This window comes from Thamnophis sirtalis, unplaced genomic scaffold (assembly GCF_051295495.1).
Source record: "Thamnophis sirtalis isolate CommonGarterSnake01/CBP01778 unplaced genomic scaffold, rThaSir2_p1.2 scaffold_10, whole genome shotgun sequence".
Classification (NCBI taxonomy): domain Eukaryota; kingdom Metazoa; phylum Chordata; class Lepidosauria; order Squamata; family Natricidae; genus Thamnophis; species Thamnophis sirtalis.
This window is the reverse complement of record NW_028261390.1, coordinates 45,960,268-45,984,989: the sequence shown is the minus strand read 5'-3', so window position 1 is coordinate 45,984,989 and position 24,722 is coordinate 45,960,268. Positions and strand designations below refer to the sequence as shown.

The following is a 24,722-nucleotide window of genomic DNA, read 5'->3' as shown; positions in this document are numbered from 1 at the left end:
ATAATATTTATATTTGAAGTTGCTAGCAAACTAAGTTATTGAATTATTTTCCATTCATGGACTTTACTTTTCATGTTGTGGTGCCTCAATTGCCATTCTGTTTAGATCATTTACATCACTCCCAATTATGGAATGTTTCACATTTTATTTGGATAAATGTGGAGAATAAATTTAATGTTTTCAAAGCTCCACAAATAAAACTCTTTATAAACCTGATGCTTTTAGCCACAGTATTTGGATTTCTTTCCTGCCTGCTGAAAAATACAGTACAAATCAATTGCAATAAAATCCTTTTTAAGTAAATTAAGATTCTCAGTCATATACAATAGGTTTCTTGTGTCCAAGAAAAGAAAAGAAGTTGCCATGACTCAACTTCCAGACAAAATACTTTTTAAAAAATCAAATAAGTTTAAAACAGCCATGCATCTTGCTATCAACCACAAAAAGGACCAAAGAGTCAACTACATGTTAATTTAACATAGTAAAAAAGTTGCTGTTTTTTAAAACTACTAATAAGAAATGAACTTAAACAATGTGTTACATATGTCAACTTGACTGTCACATTGTCATAAATAATTCCAGCCTGCATTTCAACTTTCTCTGTCTCATGCAAAATTTTGAGGTAGGTGAGTTGATCTCCTGGTCATATAGGTAGACAAATTTTCCCTTGTAAGACGAAACAAACAAACTTTATTATAGAACTCCTGAAGGAAAGAAGGAACGTGGCTACAAGTTAGGACAAACAGAAAACAGAACAGATTAAAATTTTTCTCCAAATAAAGTTTAATTTTGTCTATCACTTCTCAGATTGGTTTTATTTCCAAAAGAGAGATGATGGAGCTGAATTTTTTTAGGCACATGTCTTGAGGTTATACAACTATAAAGTTCAATTATTTTTATTTTTACATTTTAGTTGTCAGAAATATAGTATAGATTGTGAAAGAATTACCTTTTCCATATACCAGAATCAGAAGAGGTTGCTAGCTTAGGAAATTCAAGGAAGGTAAATGAAGGCATTTCTAAGCTAGTACACATATGCACATATGTAGTAAGCTAGGCATAATTTCTAAGCAGGAGACTTAAGACCCAAATGGCATATGGGGCAGACAGTTTGAGAGTAAGCCTTATATAAATTTGAGATAAGCTTCTATAACTCTCCAGAAATCATGGATGGTCTTCCGAATTTACCTTATAATCTCTACCTCCTTTTCTAAAATCAGAAAATCTTGAATTATTTTTCTGGATCAATCTGAAAAAGTTGAGAGAAATCTCCTTTCTCTCCTTATGGAAATCTTTTGTTCCAAAATACATGAATTTTCATACTTCCTTTACTTAAACCAGTAACTTATAAGGAAACCCCTGCCTTCTTATATCACCACTATTATTCTCAAATACTCAGAGGCAATAGATGATATTCCTTTGTGGAATTAGAAATAAATCAATTCAACATGGGAAACGCAAAAGTACACAACTATTTTCAAACCAGATCAGGAATTCCATGTAGAAGTGCATTAGATCTCCTACAGTTTCATAGGGTTTCTACTCCTCTGTAAAATACACATGGTTGATTTAAAAAAGTATGAGAAAGAGAAAAAGAGTGTGTCTCTGATCTTTCGAGGTTCTATATCTGTGAAGGAAAGTCAATAAAGGAGGTGGGAAATCTTTCTAAATTAGACTGCTATTTTGAGGCTGCAAATTAGATTTGATTAGAATTTTATAAGCATATCTTTAGCAACTGTTTGGGAGTTGCAGATTACCTGGCCAGCATTAGTATTCCAAGAATGCCCTTGCTTTGGGCAAGGCGTTGCTAGGCTACAACAAGTGGCAAGGCTCTTTCTGGTTGCAGGATGAAATGCCTTCTGCTCATCCTTGAGTCTGTAGAAGATGGTGGACAATGCAACAAGTGCAATTTCAATGCACTTCACTAGACAATTTCACTGTCTAGGTCAATGATGGCAAATCTTTTTGGCACTGAGTGCCCAAACCAGAACGTGTTTGCTTGTGTCTGCACAGGAGTGCTGGAAATCTGAAGAACAGCCAGTTGGTCTTCAGGTTTTCAGCATGCACATGCATGCCGGCCAACTGGTCTTTGTGCACGCTGGAGCACCAAAAATCCAAAGACAAGCTGGCCAGTGCAGGCATGCCAGGTTTTTGGCCATTTTGCGGGACTTGTTTTTTTGGCTGTTTTGAGGCCATTTTTCGGGCCAAGAAGACCTGGAAAAAGTCCCCAAAATGGCCCTGGTTTTTGGCCATTTTTTTTGCCCTTTTCTGGCACTGGCACCCGCGAAGACCAGCTGCCCGACACACATGTGCACACTGGAAACCAGAAGAGCAGCTGGCAATGGCGCATGTGCCCACAGAGAGGGCTTTGTGTGCCACTTCTGGAACGTGTGCCATAAGTTCACCATTACGGGTCTAGGTAATCTTTTAAAAATGTCATTGCTGAACAAGGCAGTAGCTGGAAGCTTTTATGATATTAGAAGGAAATATTGATATAATATCACTACTAAATAGCATGGTTTTTTTGGGGGGGTAAAGAATCACTTCCTCATATGTTTGGATTGTGGTCTAGATGATGAAGGCAAAGAAAACAAAGGGTAGATCCAATTTCTCAATGCTATAATAAACTTGGTGTTAATAACATTTGTACCAATATTTTATTCAATATTAGTAAATATCTTTTAACACTGGGGTTTTGTCTTTTTGTGCTGAACAATTTAATTTTGATTCCAAGAAGTACGCTGTCTCTAAAGAAACAATGAGGCATGTATACTCTTTACCTCAGTTATACTGAAGCTGTGTGCTGCAAATACAAGAGATGCTGCAGGATCTCCCAATTTCAGTTCCCATAACTGTTTCCCATTATTTGATGAAACTGTGCCAAGTTACACACGGCATGAAACCATTGTCTCCTTTCTCTCTAGACTTTTATATAAAATAAATGAAAAGTAAACTAAGTAAGGAATGGTGGAGATTATCTCCTCCCAGTCTTAGTTTTTTTTAAACCAATCTTCTGTCATCTGTTCACTAGTTCTCTACCTCTAATCTTCCCCCAAATATGACTAAGATGATGCAGAACAAATCCCATTTCTACAATCTTTAGGTTTTTCAAAAGTTGTCATTCTCCCATGACAGTTTCTCCACTCTTTGCTCTGACTGATAGCTTCTTCATATAAACAGACTTGTCTTACAAAACAACCGTCCTAGTTGCTCTCCAGATCTATATGGAATCCTCCATATATCATTTACTGCATTTGTATCCTGTCCAATTCTGCAGTATTAACCCTGGGAACCTCAAGGACGTTCTGAGGAAACCAGCTGGTTGCTCCTCAGCCAAAGATTATAGTTACTTGCTCTCTTGAAGTAGTCATCTGCCTCAAAGGTGATGATAGAACAGTGGTCCCCAACCTTTTGGGCACCAGAGACCGGTTCTATGGAGAGAGGTTTTTCTAGGAGACAGAGAGGCCATGGTTTCACATGCTGCCTGCATCCCCTGGATGGGGCTTTGCTTGTTTGCATGGCCTGGTTGCTGGCATGCCACAGACTGGTGCCAGTCCCTGAACTGGGGGTTGGGGATCCCTGTGGTAGACAGTGGAAATGAAATATATTTTTCACATCTTAGCCCTGGGGAAGCTTCATTAAGAACAAATACGGTTATTTTCCAAAATGGAAATGTGGCATGAATCTACTTAAGTCTTGAATAGTGAGCAAGATAAAGGCCAACATTTAGGATGGTATCTATTGTATGTAAAGGATAATTTAAGATAGGCCACTGTTTGGCAATCATGAAGTGTAGCTGCCAATTTATTTGATGCATTTTCATTCATTCTCTTTCCTTTTTTGCCTATCAAAAACACATTGGTCACTTTCATGCACCAATCAGTTATTTTGTTCAACAGTTCATTTATTTTGGCTATCTTATGCTTTCTACTCTGGGATAGGTTAGATTGACAGCTGACATTGATGGCTGACTGTTGCCTCTGTCAATGTATGTATCCACACTGTAATCACAAGAACATATCATCCCAGTTGATTGTGTTTCCAGGGGCAAAAACTTTTGAGACATGAGATTCTAAGAAAGAAACAACTTCCCCTCCCACAGTCTGCAAACAAATGAAATCTGCCTCCTTCGGGGGAAAATACTCCGCTCTTTCTGCGGGTTCAGTATATGATTGACTTATGCCCACGGGTATTTGCACAGGCTGCGTGTGTGCGCAGTGGAGGAGGGCAGGGCTGGGAAGTGTTCAAGACAAGCTAGGTTTCGTTTCTCGTAAGGTGATTTTACGAGATAGAAATTGCAGACACTTTTTTTTTTAATGTTGTCCGTAGTTGCCCGTTCAGCGCCCAGCCTTCGAGTTCTCTTCCGCGGTTTCTTGTGACCCGGATAGTCTACGAGAGAGCGAGAGAGAGCAAAAGTGTTTGAAGACTTTCCCCTGCAGCCTCCGAAGAAAGAGACGAAAGATCTAACCGGAAACTTAAAAGAGTAACTTTAACACTTTTATTTTGGCGCGGGGCAGACGAGCGGAGGGGGAAATTGCTATTGAGTATTTTTCTACTCGGGATTTTGTCTTTCTTTTTGCACCGCGCAAGTTCTTAGTTAAAGATCAAAACCTTTTGCCCTTCTCTTAAAAAAAAAAATTGTACGGCTGCATGAGAAGGGACAGGCGCGCAATTTATAGCTGGCTGTTACACACCCTACCCGAGGCGACGGGAAAAGCAAGCTTGATGAAATGTGGGGGAAATAACGCATTACTCCTGCTCTCAGAGCTTTGTTGTGGCCACAATTTCCAGCAGGCCCGGAGCCCGCGGCCTTTGGTGATTCTTCAGCAGGGAAAGCCCTGCTTTCTTTGGCGACTGTCCGAAAGACCTTTTAGTTTCAGGAATTGAGGCTTAAGAGATTGAAAATACCTTTTAATACTCTCCTTTCGAAAGAAAACCGCAGTCTATTAAAAAAACTGAGAGGAAATTTAAGATAAAGACTGGTGGTCCCAGGTGTTGCTTTAAAACAGTGTCTTTCAAACTTGGGAGTCTAGTTTGAAAAAAAAATACAGTGCTATAAAATGAACTAGTGCCATTAAATAAATATTTAATTCCAAGAATAGTCCATCTATGAGTAAAGAACTGCATACTTTGGTGTTCTGGAAGTGGTTCAGTGTAGGGTTTAAGTGAGGGCTGGGATCGAACCTACAATGCTGGGCTTCCTCTTGAAGTTGTGGGCATGTCTGTTTTCAAGGACCATTGGATACTTTTCTGTAAGATTCTACTTTCTTTTGTTACTGAAAGGAAGCATATACCCATTTGTTCACTGGTTTTTGCTGCTTAATTCTGGGTTGTGATTTCCCCACAATGGGTTCATATCATATATGCATCAGACATTTATTAGCTGAAGGGGTTTGGTGAAACCTTGGCAACACCACATTTTAACCCTTATTCAGTCCATAGCAGATTGTTTTCATCCGCCTCTAAAGCAGATTAAGGTTAAAAGAATGAAGGTGGTCATTGCTGTTTGATTAAAGTAAATGTTTTGTCAAAATGTTTGATTTTAGTATTTGTAAATTGGTTTGATTGGGGCTTAGGTTGCTAATAAATCAAGATGCTTTTAGTAGCTAACCTTGACTTAAGATGCGTGTCTTGATAAACAGGTAGCATTTTTTTCTGATTTCACATTCTGCTTACTAATGTAATAGTTAATGCTTGTTTTTAAAGAAAAGGCCATCCCTCTCAATGGGTGTGGCAGGTATAATACTGTGGGGAGGCTGGGGCTTGATTAAAAATTTTATACGGAGCAACAAAAATTTTCATACAACGCAAAAATAGTATTGTAATATTTTTTTTAATTTCAACATAACTACAATTTACAAGAAAGGTGGTATAGTGACCAAAGTTACAATGGCATTGAAAAAAGTGACCGATGACCATTTTTCACACTTAGCGACTATTTTTCACACTTAGCGACCATTTTCACACTTAGCGACCATTGCAGCATCCTCATGGTCATGCGATCAAAATTTTGATGTTTGGCAACAGATTCGTATTTATGATGGTTTCAGTGTCCTGAGGACATGTAATTGCCTTTTGTGACCTTTTGACAAAGTCAAATGGGGAAACCAGATTCACTTATGTTACTAACTTATCAGCTGCAGTTATTCACTTAAGAACTGTGGCAAGAAAGGTGGTATAGCGGCCAAAGTTACAATGGCATTGAAAAAAGTGACTGCTGACCATTTTTCACACTTAGCGACCATTTTCACACTTAGCAACCGTTGCAGCATCCTCATGGCCACGTGATTAAAATTTTGATGTTTGGCAACAGTTACAATTTATATTTGTAAATTGTAGTTATGTTGAAATTAAAAAAAATATTACAATACTATTTTTGCGTTGTATGAAAATTTTTGTTGCTCCGTATAAAATTTTTAATCAAGCCCCAGCCTCCCCCCTCCCCTCCGGTCAAAGGTGTCCCTCTTTACCAATCTGAAAATCTGGTCACCTTAGACATGTCCCCTTGAAAATGTTATTGGAGTAGCTAACTTTTTGCAATGAGGGTCTCTTACTGTCACTCCTTTTGAAGTGTTATTTTGTAGATTTTTATTGCTTTTGCCAGAAACACTTCATTTGCATACAGATCATCCCCAGGGAAAATGGCATTGGACAGAATCCAGATACTACTGATGGTTAACAGCACTGAAAGGTAGGAATAGAAAGGGCAAGGGTATACGATAGAGTAGCCCAGGGCAAAATCCTACAAGCCAATCTCCATAGCTTCACAACAGCTAAGAATAGCCATTTAGCCTACCAGAAAATGAGATTGTTTATGTAGGAATATTCAAACAAAACAATGCAAGATGAAAATATTTAAATTCCTGCCTATTGATTTACACAAGCAGGATCTATATAGAAAACGTTGGAGCTTCTGGTGAAACAAAGAGGAACTTAAAACAAATGCCAAACAATTCAAAAGTCTTTTGTATGGGTAGTGTAGTTTTTTTAAATTTTATTTTCAGAATTGAGTAGAGTTGCTGTGTGCACTTGCCACCTGTGAGAAAACAGGATGTGCTTGCCCCTACTTGGTCCAGGTCCTCAGAGCAATCAAATTAACTGCAGATCTATTGCAGCAGGTGGCCCAGCTTGAAACAGCAAACATTTTTCAAAATGCTTAAGATATTTTCATTCTATTTCTCTGCATTTCTGCCTTAGCACCGCAGCTGCACACTGAAACCAAGAAGAGAGGAAATAAGACTTTAAGACAGACTTCGTTAATGGGGGAAAATCATATGGTTGAAAAGAGTTTCTAACTTAACACTCTTAAGGCTTAAACCATTTTATATCCATCTTTTATAATGAAATTTACTAATAAAAAGACAAAAGAAAAAATTGTGTTCCTTCGGATTAGTTTGGTGAATGAAAGATTTGCTCTTAAGTATCTACACATAAGTTACTTTTCAGCTAATTTGCAGAAATACACCTATATATATTTATCTGGGAAATATGATAGACAAATATACCAAGAGAAACATGGGATATAAAGAATATAAATGAATGTGTTTCTATTAGGTTTTCTCTTTTCTATGCAAAAGAAAATATGACTGATTTTTAGAAAGAACCAAGCAATGTTATCAACTTTTTAAGTGCAAAGTTCTTTGAAGCTATTACAGATAGCTTCTTTGTACATTTGATATATAAATACTAATCAGGAAAATTATTTCCTATCTCAATTGTTTAATTAGCACTGAGTATTTTCTGCTCTAGTAATAAAATACTTAGAAAAAGTTAATTAGAAAATAGTAGGACACCCAGATATCAAAGAGAGCAAAAACATAGATATAAATCTTCAAGATAAAAGATATAAAGGATGCATATCAGAAATTTCTATGATCTGAAGTCACAGCTAGACAAAAAGTTGAGTTACCACCCTATAAGCATTTTTAAAAATCAAAGATGAACAAAAATGGAATTTGTATATTGATAATTAGTTTCTTCCTATTGTATTAGCAAAGCTATTAATGTAATTTATAAGAATGGAGATAAAGCTGTGGCGAACTCCTGGTCAGAAAGCCTTTGTTTTTGGCATGCACTGGGTTCCTGCATTCTTGTCACTGGGATCTGGGGCTGTGGACAATAGTCACTAGGTGCTAGAATAGAATCAATAAACCCATTTTCATGAGTTGCTACTGAAGTTGTATGTTTGCATATTCCTCCACAGAAATGGATTTTGATCTGGAGTTCCTTTTTTTCTGGATCAGAAAATATACCCAAGAAATACCACCAATATTAGGTTCTAATAACCTTAAAGTTATTAGATTAATGGCGTAGTAGTTCCTAAAATAAATACCTTATTGAAAATGCAAAATAAAATAGGGGTAAAAAACAGAAGTTTGGGGGAATATTATGTGTATATAAATATGACCCCGGGGGAAATTATTCTGTTTTGTGACATCAATTGGTGGGTGGGACCGAGGCGAGTAGAATACTAAAATAATAAAAGATTATTATTATCAGACAAGAATAGGAGTAAACCTTTCACTCTGGAGTGGGTAAACCTTTCACTCTGGAGTGATGCATAAATCTGTATTTGTGAACATGGAAAATTAATAAATCCAAAAACATATATTGATTTGATTGTTTATGATGAAATATTGAGAGAATTTGTGAAGGATATAAAGATGATGAGTGGTTCGAAATATGGGGCAGATCACGCTGCTAATGTCAAGAGTGGGTTTGGGGGAACTTATCTGTGGAAGAAAAGAAATGTAAGAAATAGAATGAAATTACTGTAACCACACAGAGAGGGAAAATAGAAGACCTGCTTTAATAAATATTAGAAGGTAGTTTAATCTCTCTTAATAGATTAAATGGAACATGGGCATAAGGAAAGAGACAAAGTTTATTGTCTCAAATAACAAGGTACATGTAGTCTTTGCTTAACAGTAATTAGGACTATAATTTATATTGCTAAGCGAAGTGATTGTAAGTGCAATGTTACGTGGCTGTGCAATTTTGGTAAGCTCCCCCCATTGCTGTTGTTAAATGAGGACCACACAGGTTGCTAAGGGCTTCCAACTTCTTGCAACTTTCCTTATTGATGTCTGCTGGTGCAAAGCTGACAGCAAAGCCTGCAAATTGCAGGCACTGAAACTGTAAGAAATCCAGGCCAGTTACCAACTGCTCATATCATGATTATGTGACTGCAAGGACACTGTGACACCTGGAATTTTGAGGACTGGTCACACTGCCTCTCATTCAGTGCTATTATAAGTTTAAATACAGGTAGTCCTCAACCTATAAAAGTTCATTTACTACCCATTCAAAATTACAATATCTCTGAAAAAGTGACATGACTATTTCTCACACTTACAACCGTTGCAGCATCCCTATGGTCACATGATCAAAATTCAGATTCTTGGCAGCTGGTTCATGTTTATGACAGTTGCAGGTTCCTGGAGTCTTGTGATCACCTTTTGCAACCTTCTGACAAGCAAAGTCAATGGGGAAGCCAGATTCATTTAGTAACCATGTGACTCACTTAACAACTGTGGCAAGGGAGATAATAAAATGGGACAAAACTCACTGAACAAATGTTTCACTAAGCCACATAAATTTGGGGTTTAATTGTGGTTGTAACTTAAGGACTACCTGTAATTGCTTGGTTGTTAACCAAGGACTTTCTGTAGTTGGATTTGATAGATAAAATAAAATGGACTGATGCAAATTATTCTCTAACAAACAATAGAATGAATGAATGAATGAATGAATGAATGAATGAATGAATGAATAATTATTGATTACATGACATCAGTGTTTACTCTTTGCAATCACATAGGTAGAATTTCTCCAGCATGATCTGTCCCTAACCTGATCCTTCAGGTCTTCAGATATAGCTTATTTATAAAATGGGAAAGTATAAATACTGATGGAATGGAAATGAGTAGAATCTGGTCTATGATTAGGAATGAATTTTGAAAGTGAAAATGTCTGTGTAGAAGAGCTTGCATTGGCTTTCTTTATTATATGGAAATGAAAGTTGGGTATTTCAGAAGAAACATGAAGTTAAGGGTTTATGGTTAAATAAGAGATAAGGTTTAGAATAAACTGCACAACCCAGACCCCTTTGGGTCATCATTTCAGAGATATTTCCTTACCTAAACAAAGAAAGAGAATGACCAAGGACAGGCAAAAAAGTTGTGGGAGTCAGAGGCATTTCTGACTTCCTGCTGGCTTCCCCCATTGAGTTTTCTGGCAGGAATCTAGCATCAGAAATATGCCTCCCTTCATAGTAGGCAGCTAAGTGGCTGCTGCTGGGAGGAGAAGGGAGTGAAGGAAGGCAAAACTATCTGGGGAACTGTGATGGAATATTGAAAATTAAGATCACATGACTACATCAAAAGCACAGCATCTGGGGGGAGGGGCCGAAGCCGTGACAAGACGATGTGCGATCTCAAAGCTCTGAGATCACAGTCGACACTTTTATTGCTGGGGGGTTCCAACGGACCTAAATCATCCCGAAGAAATGGTGAACAGGAAGATTACATCTTGCTGATCTCGGGGATATCGCAAAATCTCTGAGAAAAGCAAGGGAAAGTCTTCTGCTGGTAATAAAAGTTCCAGTCTGTCAAGACTGACAAAGTCAGGGCAGCCTCAGAAAGGAACGGAACGATCTGGAATAGAAAGTGTTTCTAGCTGGTGAGAAACTTTTATTGTTTTAAAAAAATGGACTGCCTATAAAATCTAAAAACTAATTTAAATCAAAGAATAGAAGAACTTAGTGGCGAATTTGATTTTTGCAATGGTTCTGGACAGTGGTTATCTTACTTTTTAAATGCTATTTACATGGATTGATTCTAAGCAAAACCTTTTCAAATGGATGGATTATCCTTCTAACATTTCTTTGTGACTCTCTGTAAGCTACAGATGGATTGTTTTGACTTCGACATTCTAAGCTTTTATTGCTTGGCTGTTTGGCTTAAGATCTGATAAGATTTTACAGCTGTCCCTTTGAAGTTTGTTTTCGCTTGCAGAGAGTTTGTGAGTGAGTGTTTCAATCTTGCTGAGCTTCTAAGAAAAAATACAGCTGCGTATGAACATGGCGTCTCTCTCTCTTAGCTCTACAGAGGGTGTTGGATACAAAGGAAAGAATTGAGAGAAAATTGGATTATTTGGTGCATTTGGCAATGAAATGTGATGAAAAAACTGAGGATGTTCTTCAAACACAAAATAAGAAGATTGAAATTCAAAAAATTGAAATGGAAGACGAATATAAAAAGATTGAGCCTGTTGATATTCATGGCAATTGGTTTATTTCTGAGGGAGGAAAGAGTGGAATATTAGAAGAGGAATTAAATGGAAAGAAAATTTATTTCAAGGGACAGAACATAGAAGAAGAAAGCATTAAAGAATTTATGAACTATGAAATACTATTTGCAAAATATTTGATAACACTGCTGATAATTTAAAACAAGCTGAAAAAGGAAACAAGAAGGAGGGCGTCAATATTATATGAGAGATACTATAAACAAGGAGTTGCTAAGAGGAGTCCATATAGATTTGTTTAAGAAGATGTTTAGAGGACTGGATCCACAAATGGCAGAAGACATAAGATTGTTTTGCTATTGGAGAGATACAGGTTGATAGATGGAAGAGTATAATTTAAAACTAGCTAAACTTAGTTAAATTCAGTGATAATAGGTATAGTTAAATAAAAATTGATAATGATAGTAATGTATACAATGTTGAACTGTTATGATAAGTAATAATTGGATATTAATATTGAATGTTACCACGGGAAGGAAAGGTTAGAAATATTTTTGGATTATATATAAAGGTTATTAATAACAATAACAATAAAAAGAACAAAATTAGACACAGCTAAGTTTTAACTAATAGGGGAAAATGTTATGATATAGGATATATTTAAATAAAGAAAGGATAGTGATAATAAATTATATACATGGAGGATTAGAAAATTTTGGTATTAAATATTATGGATGTTTAGCTAAAACAGGATATGAGGATTTCATTTTAATGGAGGATTTTATAAATAAGTAAATGAAATGCCAGCATGTGGTTATGTATTAAATTTGGTATATTTTATGATGAAGGGCGTTTAAATAATTATAGTCAAATAAAAGTGGAGGTATGATGATGGTATATAATAAATATCTGAGTTAAGATATTAGAATTAATATGAATTATATTTCATGACGGTGGAAGAGATGCACAAAAGCCTTTTGTAACCAACTGATACACTTTCTACAGTATGTAAAGAAGGAGGATTTGTATGTTTGTTTTGAAAATAAAAAAAAATTATAAAAAAAGCACAGCATCTGCCAGTAGCACTGAAGCAGCCACAATTTGCCCAAATTTCACGTCCTCAGGAGTCATGGGTCCCAGGTTGTATATTTTGTACATTAGTCCATTTGAGTTACCCTGGTTCAAAAAAGGTTGCCCTATGATACAGTTTTTCACCAGGTTAAAGCTCATGATGAGTTTTAGTGATAAACTCATGATTCAGTGATTCAATTTTGAATACAAAATTGAGAATCATGATCATACTGATCATGAAGGCATAATGTTGGAATTGCAGGGGAAATATGTGAAGGAAAAGCAAACAGGTTGAGAAAAGGAAGAATTAAAAAAAAGTATAATTGATAAGGTTGATGTGAATCTGAAGAAGAGAAAGGATAAAACTTGAACCAAAAGCTGTACAGTATAAAGAAAGAAGCAAATATAGTATGGGAAGATTTAGTAAATAGCATTAGTGTTTAGCTGTAATTTCCTTATCTCATGCTTTATTTTTTGGGTTTGCATGACACTACTTACTTCAAAAGGGAATAGTATCTGTCTATATATCTATGTACACAGTACATTCAGAAAGGAAACATTTATTTTAAATAAATATTTTTTCCTTTCAGGAAAATGAGGAAGCTTCTGAAGTGCTGGACATGTTTGCCTTTCATCCTTTTCATTATCCCAACTAATTGTGGGTCAACTCAGAATATCTGTAAAATCACAGATAAAATGGCAGACTGTAGTCATTTAAAGCTTTATCAAATTCCCTCCAATCTCCCAGCTGATATAACAACGTTGGATATTTCACATAACCAGCTGAAAACACTGCTGCCTGAAAACCTTACAAAGTACAATCAGCTTGTTTATTTAAATGTGGGGTTCAATTCCATATCCAAACTAGGGATTCACTTGTGCCTCAGTTTACCTTTGTTAGAGGTATTGAGGCTGGAGCACAATCAGTTGCGTACATTATATGGAGAAGTTTTTACTTCCTGTACCAATCTCAGAGAGCTTAATGTGGGATTCAACATTCTGAATACAAAAAATGATCCTTTCAAAAATCTGAAGGTAAGTCTGAGCTTTGACCTGCTATTTTCTGAATTCATATGATTGAAGGTTCTATTACATTAAGGATAGCATGACATGACTGTATGTGGATATGACTTGACTGAGTTATACTAGCATCATTTCCCTAAATAATAATTCTTTCGACTGGTATTGATTCTCCAGCTTTTTTGATGAAGCTATTTCATAGTAGAGGAGAAGATCTGTTTAATAGAAATGGGTTTAATTCCTTCTGTAAACACTGTGATTTTTTTTGCTACTCAGATTATTGCACTCAAATGTGTGCTTTTATCCATTTTTTTTCCTAGTCTTATGTTTCTTGTTATTTCGTATTCTGCTTTAAAATGTAATTGCATGATTGGCATATAGATATGCTGCCTGTTCTGAGTCAGAATTAGAATTGGGTACATAAATGAAGATAAACATACATATACAGTATGTCTGGGATGTGTATGTATTGAATATGGCCTTCTTTTTTATGCAGTTTATACTGCAAGGTGCATAATATGGATTCCTGTCATAAGAGCATGTAAATTTCTGCAGAATTGCTTCTCTGGAATTCTGTACTTGCCATCTAAATTGATACAGATTGATGCTTTTCTGTTACTAATTGTCATTCTGGAAACCACTTCCTTGCATTCTTACTGCATCGGGATTTTTATTCTATATAAATGACTTAAAAGGTTTTTCCTCCTTGATTTTGGTGATTTAGTTTTCAAACAAATTCAGCCATAATCTTTGTAGAACAAAAATCTGAACAGAAATACACTGAACATTAAGGATGCAATCAAAAAACAAGATACCAATGTCAAAACGGTAGCATGAAATAAATTCCCTTACAATAAGCCTTTGTTGAATTTTCCTGTGGCCTCATATCACCTTTTTTCAATCTAGTACATACCAGTCTGCTGGGTCTATAATTCACAATTCCAAAACACTGGAAAGTTTAAAATTATATGTGACACTCTTAGATTATGTTTTTCTTGGCAACGTATTAGGGCAGTGATGGAAAAGCTTTTTCACCTTGGGTGCCAAAAGCACGCACGCTATCACACACACTCACGCTATTGTACATGCTATCACATGTGCTTGTGTGCCTACCCCATAATTTAATGAGCCCCCTGCACTGTGCCCCCTGTGCATGCACACGTGACCTCCTGGCTGCCCCACGCACGTGTGCACGGCTTTCTTGGAGCTTGGGGAGGGCAAAAATGTCTCCTCCCTCCCCCCGCAAGCCAGAAACAGTCTGTTTTTTCACTTCCAGTGGGACCAGTAGGTCCATTTTTCACCCTCCCCAGGCTCCAGAGGCTTTCTAGGAGCCTGGACAATGCAAAAAATGGCACAACACGCAAACTGGAAGTTCAGGAACGGACTTCCGGTTTGCACATTGGGCTGTTTTTTGCCCTCTGGAGGCTTCAGAAGGCTTCCCTGAAGCCTCAGGAGGGTGAAAAACAGCCCAATGCACAAACCGGAAGTCCATTCCTAACCTTCTGGTTTCTGTGTTGGGTGGTTTTTCACCTTCAGGAGGCTTCCCAGAGGGTGAAAAATGGCCGAAAATCAAGGCAAAAAACCAACTGGCCAGTGCGTGCATGTGTGCTGGAGATGACAAGGCAATGCCTCGTGTGCCTCAGAAATGGCTTCGTGTGCCACCTGTGGCAAGCATGCCATAGGTTCGGCATCACGGTATTAGGGCATTCCACAAACTTAGTCATTTCATGAAAAAGCAGTAAATCAGTAAGAAGATATAAGTGCAATGTACATCAAAGGTTCACAGCAAAGGAAAGGGATTCTAAGGTAACACTGGTTTTTGCCAAGGAAAGGGATTTTATATGCCACTATGTTAAGCATATAATAATTGCCAACATAGGCTTCTTAAACTTCTTTCTATGCAGGGCTTCCTAGTAGCTTATTTTGAGGAGTTGGTTTACCATACTACTGTAGTATACTAAGAAAAGTTGTAATCACAATGACTGTCCACACAGGATCATTATAGAACTAATATTGTTAAGAAAATAAGCTGTATATGCATGTCTAAAACACGCAGACATGCCATACATGCCAGGGTAGAAATGTGGACACAGACAGACAGACAGACAGATGAAAAAGAGAAAGTTTGGAGAGATCTGAATTCTCTGGAAAATCGCTAATGAAAATGGATGTGGGCCAACAGCAGTTGTTCTATTGTAGGGGATGTCGATAACACAGTCTCTACTGAAGTCATATTAATTTCTTAAAATCAAAGACACCTCGCAGAATAATCATATGTTGAAGACATCAGGATCAGTTTTATTACTGATGATTTATTTTATTTGATTTAGATAGCCTACTTTGCAACGCTGCCCCTGGTGGTAGGCACAATGTGGACATCAATATAATGCCAAGTAGTAGAAATAATTAAAATCACATAATAACAGCAGAAATGCAAAAAATGTAATTATCAGACTCTCAAGGTCCTGGCATGAGAGTTGTGGTCCAAAAATGAAGTGTACAAACTGCCTGTTCTTATGTACTGTTTCTTCATTTCCCTTAGGTGTATGTGTGGAGTTTAGTCTTCTGTGTCAGTGCAAGAACGTGAGGATAATTGCCAAATTAATGTTCTTTGTTTAAGTATCAAATTTGCTATAACTGGAAGAGACTACCTAGATTTTTTCTAGCTAGTGTTGCACATGGTTGAACTAGGGATGTACAGTGCTTTGCAGTTTTAAAAAAAATGCCATATAGAGCATATGGATGGTACTGCTTAAAGCAGCTTGCTTTTTCCTGAGATTGTGCTTTTGGCTTCTGAATGTGGTGTAAAGTTTTCTGAAAGAGCTGTATGCACGCCCTGGCTGTGATGTTGTATCACATCGAAAGCCCTGCACAACGATAGCTTTAATCAGAAAACCTAATAGAGAATAGAAGACTTGCAACGTATAAGATGAATATAAGACGGATAATTCGCTTTCTTTATTTTCTTTTTGTCTTTGCTAGAATTTGACTTTCCTTGATGTCTCTCATAATCACCTAAGTTCTACAAAATTAGGGTCTCAGCAGCAATTAGGGAATCTACAAGAGCTTGTGATATCTCAAAACCAAATTACAAAATTAAATAAAGAAGATCTATACTTTCTTGGTAACTCTTCATTAAAAAGATTGGACCTTTCATCAAACCCAATAAAAGAGGTAAATAAAATCATCATGCCTAGGGTCTTGGTGGCCTGAAATAATTAGAATACTTAGGTTTAAAGAAGATCATCCTTCCCTCCCTCTCTCTCCCTCCCTCCCTCTCTCAAATCTCACATTATTTGCATGAAAATCCATATACATTGTGCCACTTAAACATTGTTCTTTTTTTAAAAAAAAATCCACATTCTGCCAGCCCCTTTGCACATAGCTCCAGCCATTGCCTTCATTGCATTGCAACCTGAGTTAAGGTTTGTCTAATTTGGACCCCTAGTTTCTGTGAAAATTGGAGAGGGAGCAGTTTTTAATAATTTATCAAATTTAGAAACTGCCCATCACCCTCACTGAGGGACTCTGGATGGTGTACAAATAAAGTATGAAAACACAAAAACTCTACATAAGATTTAAATATGGCAAGCATAGTTAAAATTCAACATTAAAAGTTAATTAAAAGGCTTGGGGATGACCTTTAGGGCACTAACATCTCCGCAGCTGTGTGGTCCTCTGTCAGCCTCACGTGAGATGGGAGAGCCAGGTTCTTAGATATTTTTGAAATGCCAGGACAGTGGGAGCCCACCTTGCATCTGGAGGAGAAAGAATGTTCTAAACAGTGGAGGCAATTGCAGAGAAGGGTTTCTTCCTGGACATCCCCCCCAAAAATGGAATTCTTGAAATGACAGGGTCGACAACATACCTTCCCTGCCAAATCAGGAGGGATGGGTTGAAGTAATAGGCAGAGACATTTCTGTAGATAAACTGGTTCCATGCCATGAAGGAAGTATAACTAACACTTTAAATTGCACTGGAGGAAACTGGCACTCAATGCAGGTTGCACAGCAGAGGTGTTATATGCACAAGGCTGCATTCTATACCAGCGGAAGCTTCTGTCTACTTTTCAAGGGTGGCCCCATCTAGAATGCATTGCAATAATCCAAGCAGAAGATGACCAGAGCATGAATGACCAGGCACAGTGACTCCCTCTCCAGGAAAGGCCATAACTGGTACACAAGGCACAGCTGAGCAAAGATCCTCCTAGCTACTATACAACTGCCACCTGCTCTCTGGCAAGGAGCCATGAACTGAGGAGGATCCTCAAATCATGCTCTGAATTGGCTCAAAATTGGGGGGGTGTGTGATTATGGGAAGACTCAACATTTCTGTCATGTGGAATAATTTTAAAACACTTTAATTATTATTTCTAGTTTCAACCAGGCTGCTTCCAAGCTATTGAAAACATATATGGCCTTGATCTGAACAACGTTCCATTGGGACCTGATGGCACAGAGAAACTTTGTTTGGAATTATCTGGCACAAAAATACAGAACCTTTCAATGAGCAAAGTGCAACTTTCACGGATTTCCAATGTGACCTTTAGTGGAATGAGTAAAACAAACCTTACCATTTTAAACCTATCAAATAATTATTTGTCTGTTATTGAAAATGCCTCGTTTATATATTTTTCAAATTTAAAAGAACTAAATCTAATGAATAACAATATTACAAAACTGTCTTCTCATACTCTTTATGGACTTCAAAATCTGAACTATTTCAACTTGGAAAATTCACATGTCAGAATAATTGATTCGGCATTCCAGTGGCTAACTCATTTGAATTACCTTATTATGGATGGTAATAGACTTCTAGAGATTACTCCCCATACGTTTAAAGGTTTAGAAAATTTGAAAAACTTGAGTTTATGTCAGTGCAATATAAATTCAATAACAAATATGACATTTGCTTCACTTGCAAATTCTTCCCTGCAATTTCTCAATCTAACAAAAGCTGGAATCATTTCTATCAAGCCCAAAGCTTTTTCTTGGCTAAGGCAACTAAAAATGCTTGATTTAGGTTTAAATAATATTAAACAGAACCTTACAGGTCAGGAATTTCAAGGTCTTAGTAATATTGAGACACTGTATCTTTCATATAACTATCAGTTGAATTTGACAAGTGAATCATTCACTCTTATTCCAAGTCTTCGAAAACTGAGAATGAGAAAGGTGCGTTGCAGTAATCTTGCAATCACCCCCTCACCATTTCGTAAATTAAAGAATTTGACAATCCTGGATATGGGTAACAACAATATTGCTAACATAAAGGATGATATATTTGATGGACTGCATCAGCTTGAAATTCTTGACCTGCAGCACAATAATCTGGCTCGACTTTGGAAACACACCAACCCAGATGGTCCTGTCCTTTTTCTCAAAGACCTTCACAACCTCCGTCTACTGGATTTAGAATCAAATGGCTTTGATGAGATTCCACACAAGGCTTTCTATGGATTATCTTTATTGAGAAGCTTGAATTTAGATTCCAATCTCTTAAATCTGCTTCCCAAGTCTGTTTTTGATGATCTGACATCTCTGAGCTTTCTCTTCCTCCAGAAGAATATGGTCACAGCTGTTGATGAAAAAGTGTTTGGTGCCGTTTTCAAACATCTAAAAGTATTAAATATGGCTTCAAATCCATTCGACTGTACTTGTGACAGTATACCTTGGTTTGTTACTTGGCTCAATAGCAATAAAACATATATCTCAAATTTAAACAATTATCAATGCAACACTCCACCCAAATATCACTCTAATTTAGTAGCACAGTTTGATACTTCTATATGTGATAATGCCCCCTTTAAGCTGGTATTCATTTTGTGCACTACTACTATATTATTGCTCATCTTTATAGCTATGCTTGTTCACTTTCAAGGATGGAGAATTAAATTTATGTATACTGTGGCTGTAAACAGAGTATTGGGCATCAAAGAAATAGATAGACAACAGCAGCAATTTGAATATGATGCCTACATCATTCATGCCAAGAAGGATATGAACTGGGTATCCAATAACTTTATTCCCCTTGAAAATAATCAACCAGCCATTCGATTCTGTTTAGAAGAACGAGATTTTGAAGCTGGAATATCTGAATTTGAAGCCATCATCAATAGCATACAGAGAAGTAGAAAGATCATATTTATTGTAACTAAACATCTCTTAGAAGATCCCTGGTGTAAAAGGTAAGTTGAAAATATTTAAATGCCATTTTATTTGGGGTTTTAGGACATGTCTTTAATTTTAAAGCTGTTTCTGTGAATTGTCAGGATTTCCAGCTAAGGAATCGTATTTTCTTATGTTTAAAAGAAGGTGGTGGTAATCCTTTAACTTGAAAGATGAATTCTATGTATTACTGTGGAAATTTTGAGATTTTAGATTCTACAAGTAAAACAGCACAGGTGTTTATTTTTCATGTCACACATCTTATTCACAAAATACCAGGTTGGGCTTTCAAAAAATAGAGCTGATTTTTGTTAAATTTCAAGGCTGCTCTATTGCATTTAAGTGAATTTATGTTTGACAAGGCAAAACGTATATGAAATGCATTATTAAGGTATTTTATTTATTACTTCTATTGCTTAATTATAATATGAATGATACAGCTATTTGAGCAGGAATGTTGCCATAAATTAACAGTCCTGGGTAAATTCTCTGAAACAGTAATATTTACAGGAGTATAAACTTTGTCTGCTAGTAGACAAAGAAGACTGCCTTCTTTACAGTCTTACACCAAAGTCCTGAAATTTATTTGGGAAATGATAAAGCCTGTTTTATCAAGGCTTTATCAAGGTTTTTGCAGGGGCTAGAATTACAAATCTAAAACCATCAGCGTGAAACAAAGAACTTGTGTCACTTTAAAAAGCTCTCAATACTTTGTTTTCTAGTGGAAGTAACATACATAACATTTCAAGTTGGCAGGCAAATCTGTCTGGTTCATTTCTGTATGTGAGGTTCACAATTTGTATTTCTTAAATCTTTATAAGTAAATTAGGACATGCTTGTGTATTAAAATCTACATTTTCACAACTTTTGGGATAAAGTTCGCAACTCAACAGTGTGCACATAAAACATATATTAATGAAATATAACCCAATGCACTTCATAGAAGGGAAGAACTATTTAAAATGAATCCTAGGACAAATGCTTATAAAAATGATGATAGATTTCCACATTTTCAATCAGAATTATGCAAAACTCCCAACCTCATTTCTCATATAGTGCTGCTATCTTTCCATTTATATAAAAGCACAAGAACTAAATTCTTCCAGTCATCAGGCACTCAGTGCATTCAGAAAGTATTCAGGCCCCTTTCACTTGTCAATTTTGTTATGCTGCTGCCTGATTCTACAGTTGTTGAAATTCATTTTTCCCTCTCATTAATGTAGACGTAGTACCCCATAATGACAAAGTGAAAAAAGAATTTTAGAAATGTCTGTAAATTTATTAAAAAGAAAAAGTGAAATATCACATTGGCACATTGACCATTCGCACACTATTTCGATGAGCACCTTTGGCAGCAATTACAGCCTCAAGTCTTTTTGGTATGATGCAACAAGCTTTGGGGGATTTTCCCTGCAAATCCTCTCAAGCTCAGTCAGGTTGGATGGTGACTGTCAGTGGACAGACATTTTCCAGGTTCCTCTAGATAAGTTCAATAGGGTTCAAGTCACTCTAGGACTGTGATGGCGAACCTATCACATGTGTGCCAGAGGGGGCATGCAGAGCCTGTATTGTGGGTACGCGTGCCATCACCAGCTGTTCTTCTGGTTTCCGGTGTATGCATATGTGCTGGCCAGCTGGTGTTTGTGTGCATTCGAGTGACGGAAACCCAGATCAGCTGGTCAATGCACATGCTTGTCTTCGGATTTTCAGCACTCCAGCATGCACTCAAACATGTACACATTCCAGTTTGACACATTCAGTGTCGAAAAGGTTCATCATCATTGTGTCATCATCATTCACTGCGTTGTCCCCAAGCTACTCCTGTGTTGTCTTGACTGAGTGCTTAGGATTGTTGTCATGTTGGAAAGTGAACCTTCATCCCAGTCAGAGGTCCTGAGCACTGTGGAATTTTCATTGAGGATATTCCTGTACTTTGCTCCATTTAGCTTTCCTTCAACCCTGACCAATCTTCCGGTCCCTGCTATTGAAAAACTGTTGGGATGATATCGGGCAGGTGATGAGTGGTACCTAGTTTCCTACAGACATAAGATTTATAACTGACACCAAACAGTTAAATCTTGGTTTCATCAGACCAGAGAATCTTGTTCTTCACAGTCTGAGAGTCCTCAGGTGATTTTTTGCAAACACCAAATGGGTTTTCATGTGTTTTGCTCTGAGAAGGGGTGACTGTCTAGCACTCTGCCATAAAGCCCAGATCGGTGGATGGCTGCAGTGATGGTTGTCCTTCTGGAACTTTGTGCCATCTCCACACAGGATCTCTGGAGCTCAGTCACGACCATTGCATTCATGGCCACTTCCCTTACTAATGCCCTTCTCTCCCAATTGCTCAATTTGACGGTTCTTGGAAGAGTCATGGTTGTTCCAAACTTCTTCTATTTGAGAATTATGGAGGCCACTATGCTCTTCAGTGCAGCAGAAATGTTATTTTATTTAGCCTTCCCCAGATCTGGGCTTTGCAAGAATCCCATCTTTGAGCTCTGCAGGCAGTTCCTTTGACCTCATGTCTTTTGCTCTGCTACAGTATACATTGTCAGCTGTGAAGACTTCTATAGAGAGGTGTGTGCCTTTCCAAATTGTGTCCAATCAATTTAATTTACCACAGCACTTCAATCCAGTAGTAGAATATCACAGATAGACTACAATCAAGGTATAGAAATATGTCAGCAATTATCAAAAGAAATGGGAGGCACCTGAACTAAATTTCAAGTATTGTTGGAAAGTATCTTATGCCAGTTATATTATGGTTTTTTTTTTCTTTTTAATAGATTTACAGAAATTTCTAAAACCCTGTTTTCAACTTTGTCATTATGGAGCATTGAGTATAGATTCATGAGAAAAATGAATTTCAACAACTGTAGAATCAGTATAAAATTGAACCATATCCATTTTTAGCATTTCTTCACTGTATCTACACATGCACTCATCATTTTTCAGGATTTACAATATTTTTTTAAATCATTTTTTCCCTGGATATTGAGAAAGATCACTTAGTTTGAATATTTTTGCCCTAAACAGATAACTGGACGAGGTAGCTTAAGAAGTTCCTTTGAATTCTGGGATTCTATGACACTAAATGATATAAGTCTTTTAAAAGTATTACTGATTCTAAATGATTCAAGAGAGTCATTGCATCATAAAGATACATGTCTCTGAAACTTATAAATAAGCTTACTAAGCCAAAACATGTCTTTGTTTTCTTCAGGTTCAAAGTTTATCATGCTATACAACAAGCCATTGAACAAAGTCGGGATTCTATTATACTAATTTTTCGACATGATATTCCTGATTACAAGTTAAAGAATGCTCTTTGTTTACGAAGAGCAATGTTCAAATCTCGTTGTATCTTGGAGTGGCCTGTGCAGAAAGAACGTTTGGATGCCTTTCACCAGCAACTGAAATCAGCACTTCAGTCCAATAGTAGGATAATATAATTTGTTTTAAGAATATTGTATGCATTTCTGGGTAATTCACTCAGTGGTTAAAATACCACACTAAAAATACAATATTGAAAAAGAAGTAAATATAAAACTATTCTTCCAAGATTTTTTCTTCTTCTATCCAAAATATGAGAGTTGTATCCAAACATACAAAATGAATGAGTAGCATTTGGGAACATCAAATGTTTGCTACAAAAGACAAAGTATTTTGGAGGCGAGACCAAAAAATAGGGCATGTACTAAATAAAAATGTAGTTGATTTTAAATCCCGAACTAATCTCTCTCCTTCTCTTCATGTGCTTCATATTGAAGCTTGTCCACCAATCTTTTCAGCAATTTCCTTTCATTGCTTACTCATAGCTGCTCCACTCTGTATTCACTCTATGCCAACCTTTGCCTTACTCACATAATCTCACCTGGGAATCATCCTGCCCACTGGTCTTCACATGACCTACATTTTCCTATTGTGTAGCCACAGTGGGAGGCTGCCATCTTGCCTTTTTCTGACCGTTCAAAACTAGCTGGTCTATACACAGCACAGTTCATGCATAGAACAATTTGCACATTCCCAATACTTTGGTCTCTCTCCACTTTCTTACCCAGAAATAGGAGCTGCAAGTAAGTTAAGCTTTTGTCTTTGCTCCATAATATTACTGGAAAAAAGAAACGTAAAGAGTAGAATCCAAATATCTGATGCACTAGAAAAGGGGGTGTTCTGACCCAGCTCCCCAAACACCTTAACAAGACATCGGATTCCAGTTCATTTATCACTGTATTTGAATTTATGTTCTCAGATATAACTGGTGACCCAAATTGATCCTTCTATAAACACAAGATTCTTTCCATTCATGAGATGAACCAGTCTCCATAACTGTTACATGTAAAATGTTCAGATCCTACATCCATAGCAATAAGAGTCTTCTCCCAGTTTGTTTCTCTTCCTCTTCTAGGAACTAAGAATAAAATACTTTATTATTTTCCACATATTAGAAGATTGTTGAATGTATTTTAATCAACAGCACATATACTTACAAGATTTAGGACTTGATTTAGAAAATATTCAGCTTCTGTTCATGTTGATAATATTTTTAATACAAAATGTATTATCATTCTTATTAATCTGGTTTAGACTAAAGATATTTAATTCAGAACTAGATCAGATTCTGTACTCTGATTCAAGATATGTTTTCATATAAGCAATAATAGAAATATATCCTATTGTTTTGTGATTATTAAATACAAAAATTATTTATAGTATTACAAATAAAATCAGCTGGTACGATGTGAAGTAAAGTGCCAATTTCAAGCATCCTTATTTATGCACAGGATGAAGAATTACTGTTAGGAAATAATATTCTAGAGCCTCTTAAATGTTTTTTAAATGTTAAATTGTGTAACTACAGAAAAACCTGGGATATTAGAAATCATTGGCAGGATCCATTCTGAACAGTTTATCTACAAAGATTGGACATATCTATGGGGAGATGCAGGGTGCATTTTGCAAAGAAACCAGAGACCCGCTGTGACCGCCATTTTGTGAGAGGGCCCACAGCAGGGTCTAAAAATCCTAAGAATACTGTCTGAAACATGGCCATCTATTTCATCAATTACTCCCAGACATCCTCAGCAATATTCTAGGCCTCCTGAGAAATTAACCGACTCTCTTCAGGAGTGGTTTCACATTCAGGTGAGGTGAGCCCTGGAAGGAGGAAGCCGTGGAGCTGCGTAAAAGCACCAAGTAAATAAATAAATGCACATA

General features: G+C 36.8%; 1 protein-coding gene across 2 annotated transcripts; it reads left to right on the top strand.

Annotated features, from left to right (window-relative positions):
- Positions 1-4,147: 4,147 nt before the first annotated feature.
- TLR3 (toll like receptor 3) lies at positions 4,148-23,236 on the top strand. 2 transcript variants are annotated; one of them, XM_014057618.2, is made up of 5 exons: positions 4,148-4,270; positions 12,909-13,353; positions 16,321-16,512; positions 17,715-19,525; positions 22,729-23,236. In XM_014057618.2, exons 2-5 carry the CDS (start codon positions 12,913-12,915, stop codon positions 22,955-22,957), a joined length of 2,673 nt encoding a protein of 890 aa, XP_013913093.2. In that variant the 5' UTR covers positions 4,148-4,270; positions 12,909-12,912; the 3' UTR covers positions 22,958-23,236. The 2 variants fall into 2 exon arrangements, with proteins under 2 accessions (XP_013913093.2, XP_013913090.2); XM_014057615.2 differs by lacking the exon at positions 4,148-4,270 and adding an exon at positions 4,281-4,483.
- The last annotated feature ends 1,486 nt before the right edge of the window (positions 23,237-24,722 follow it).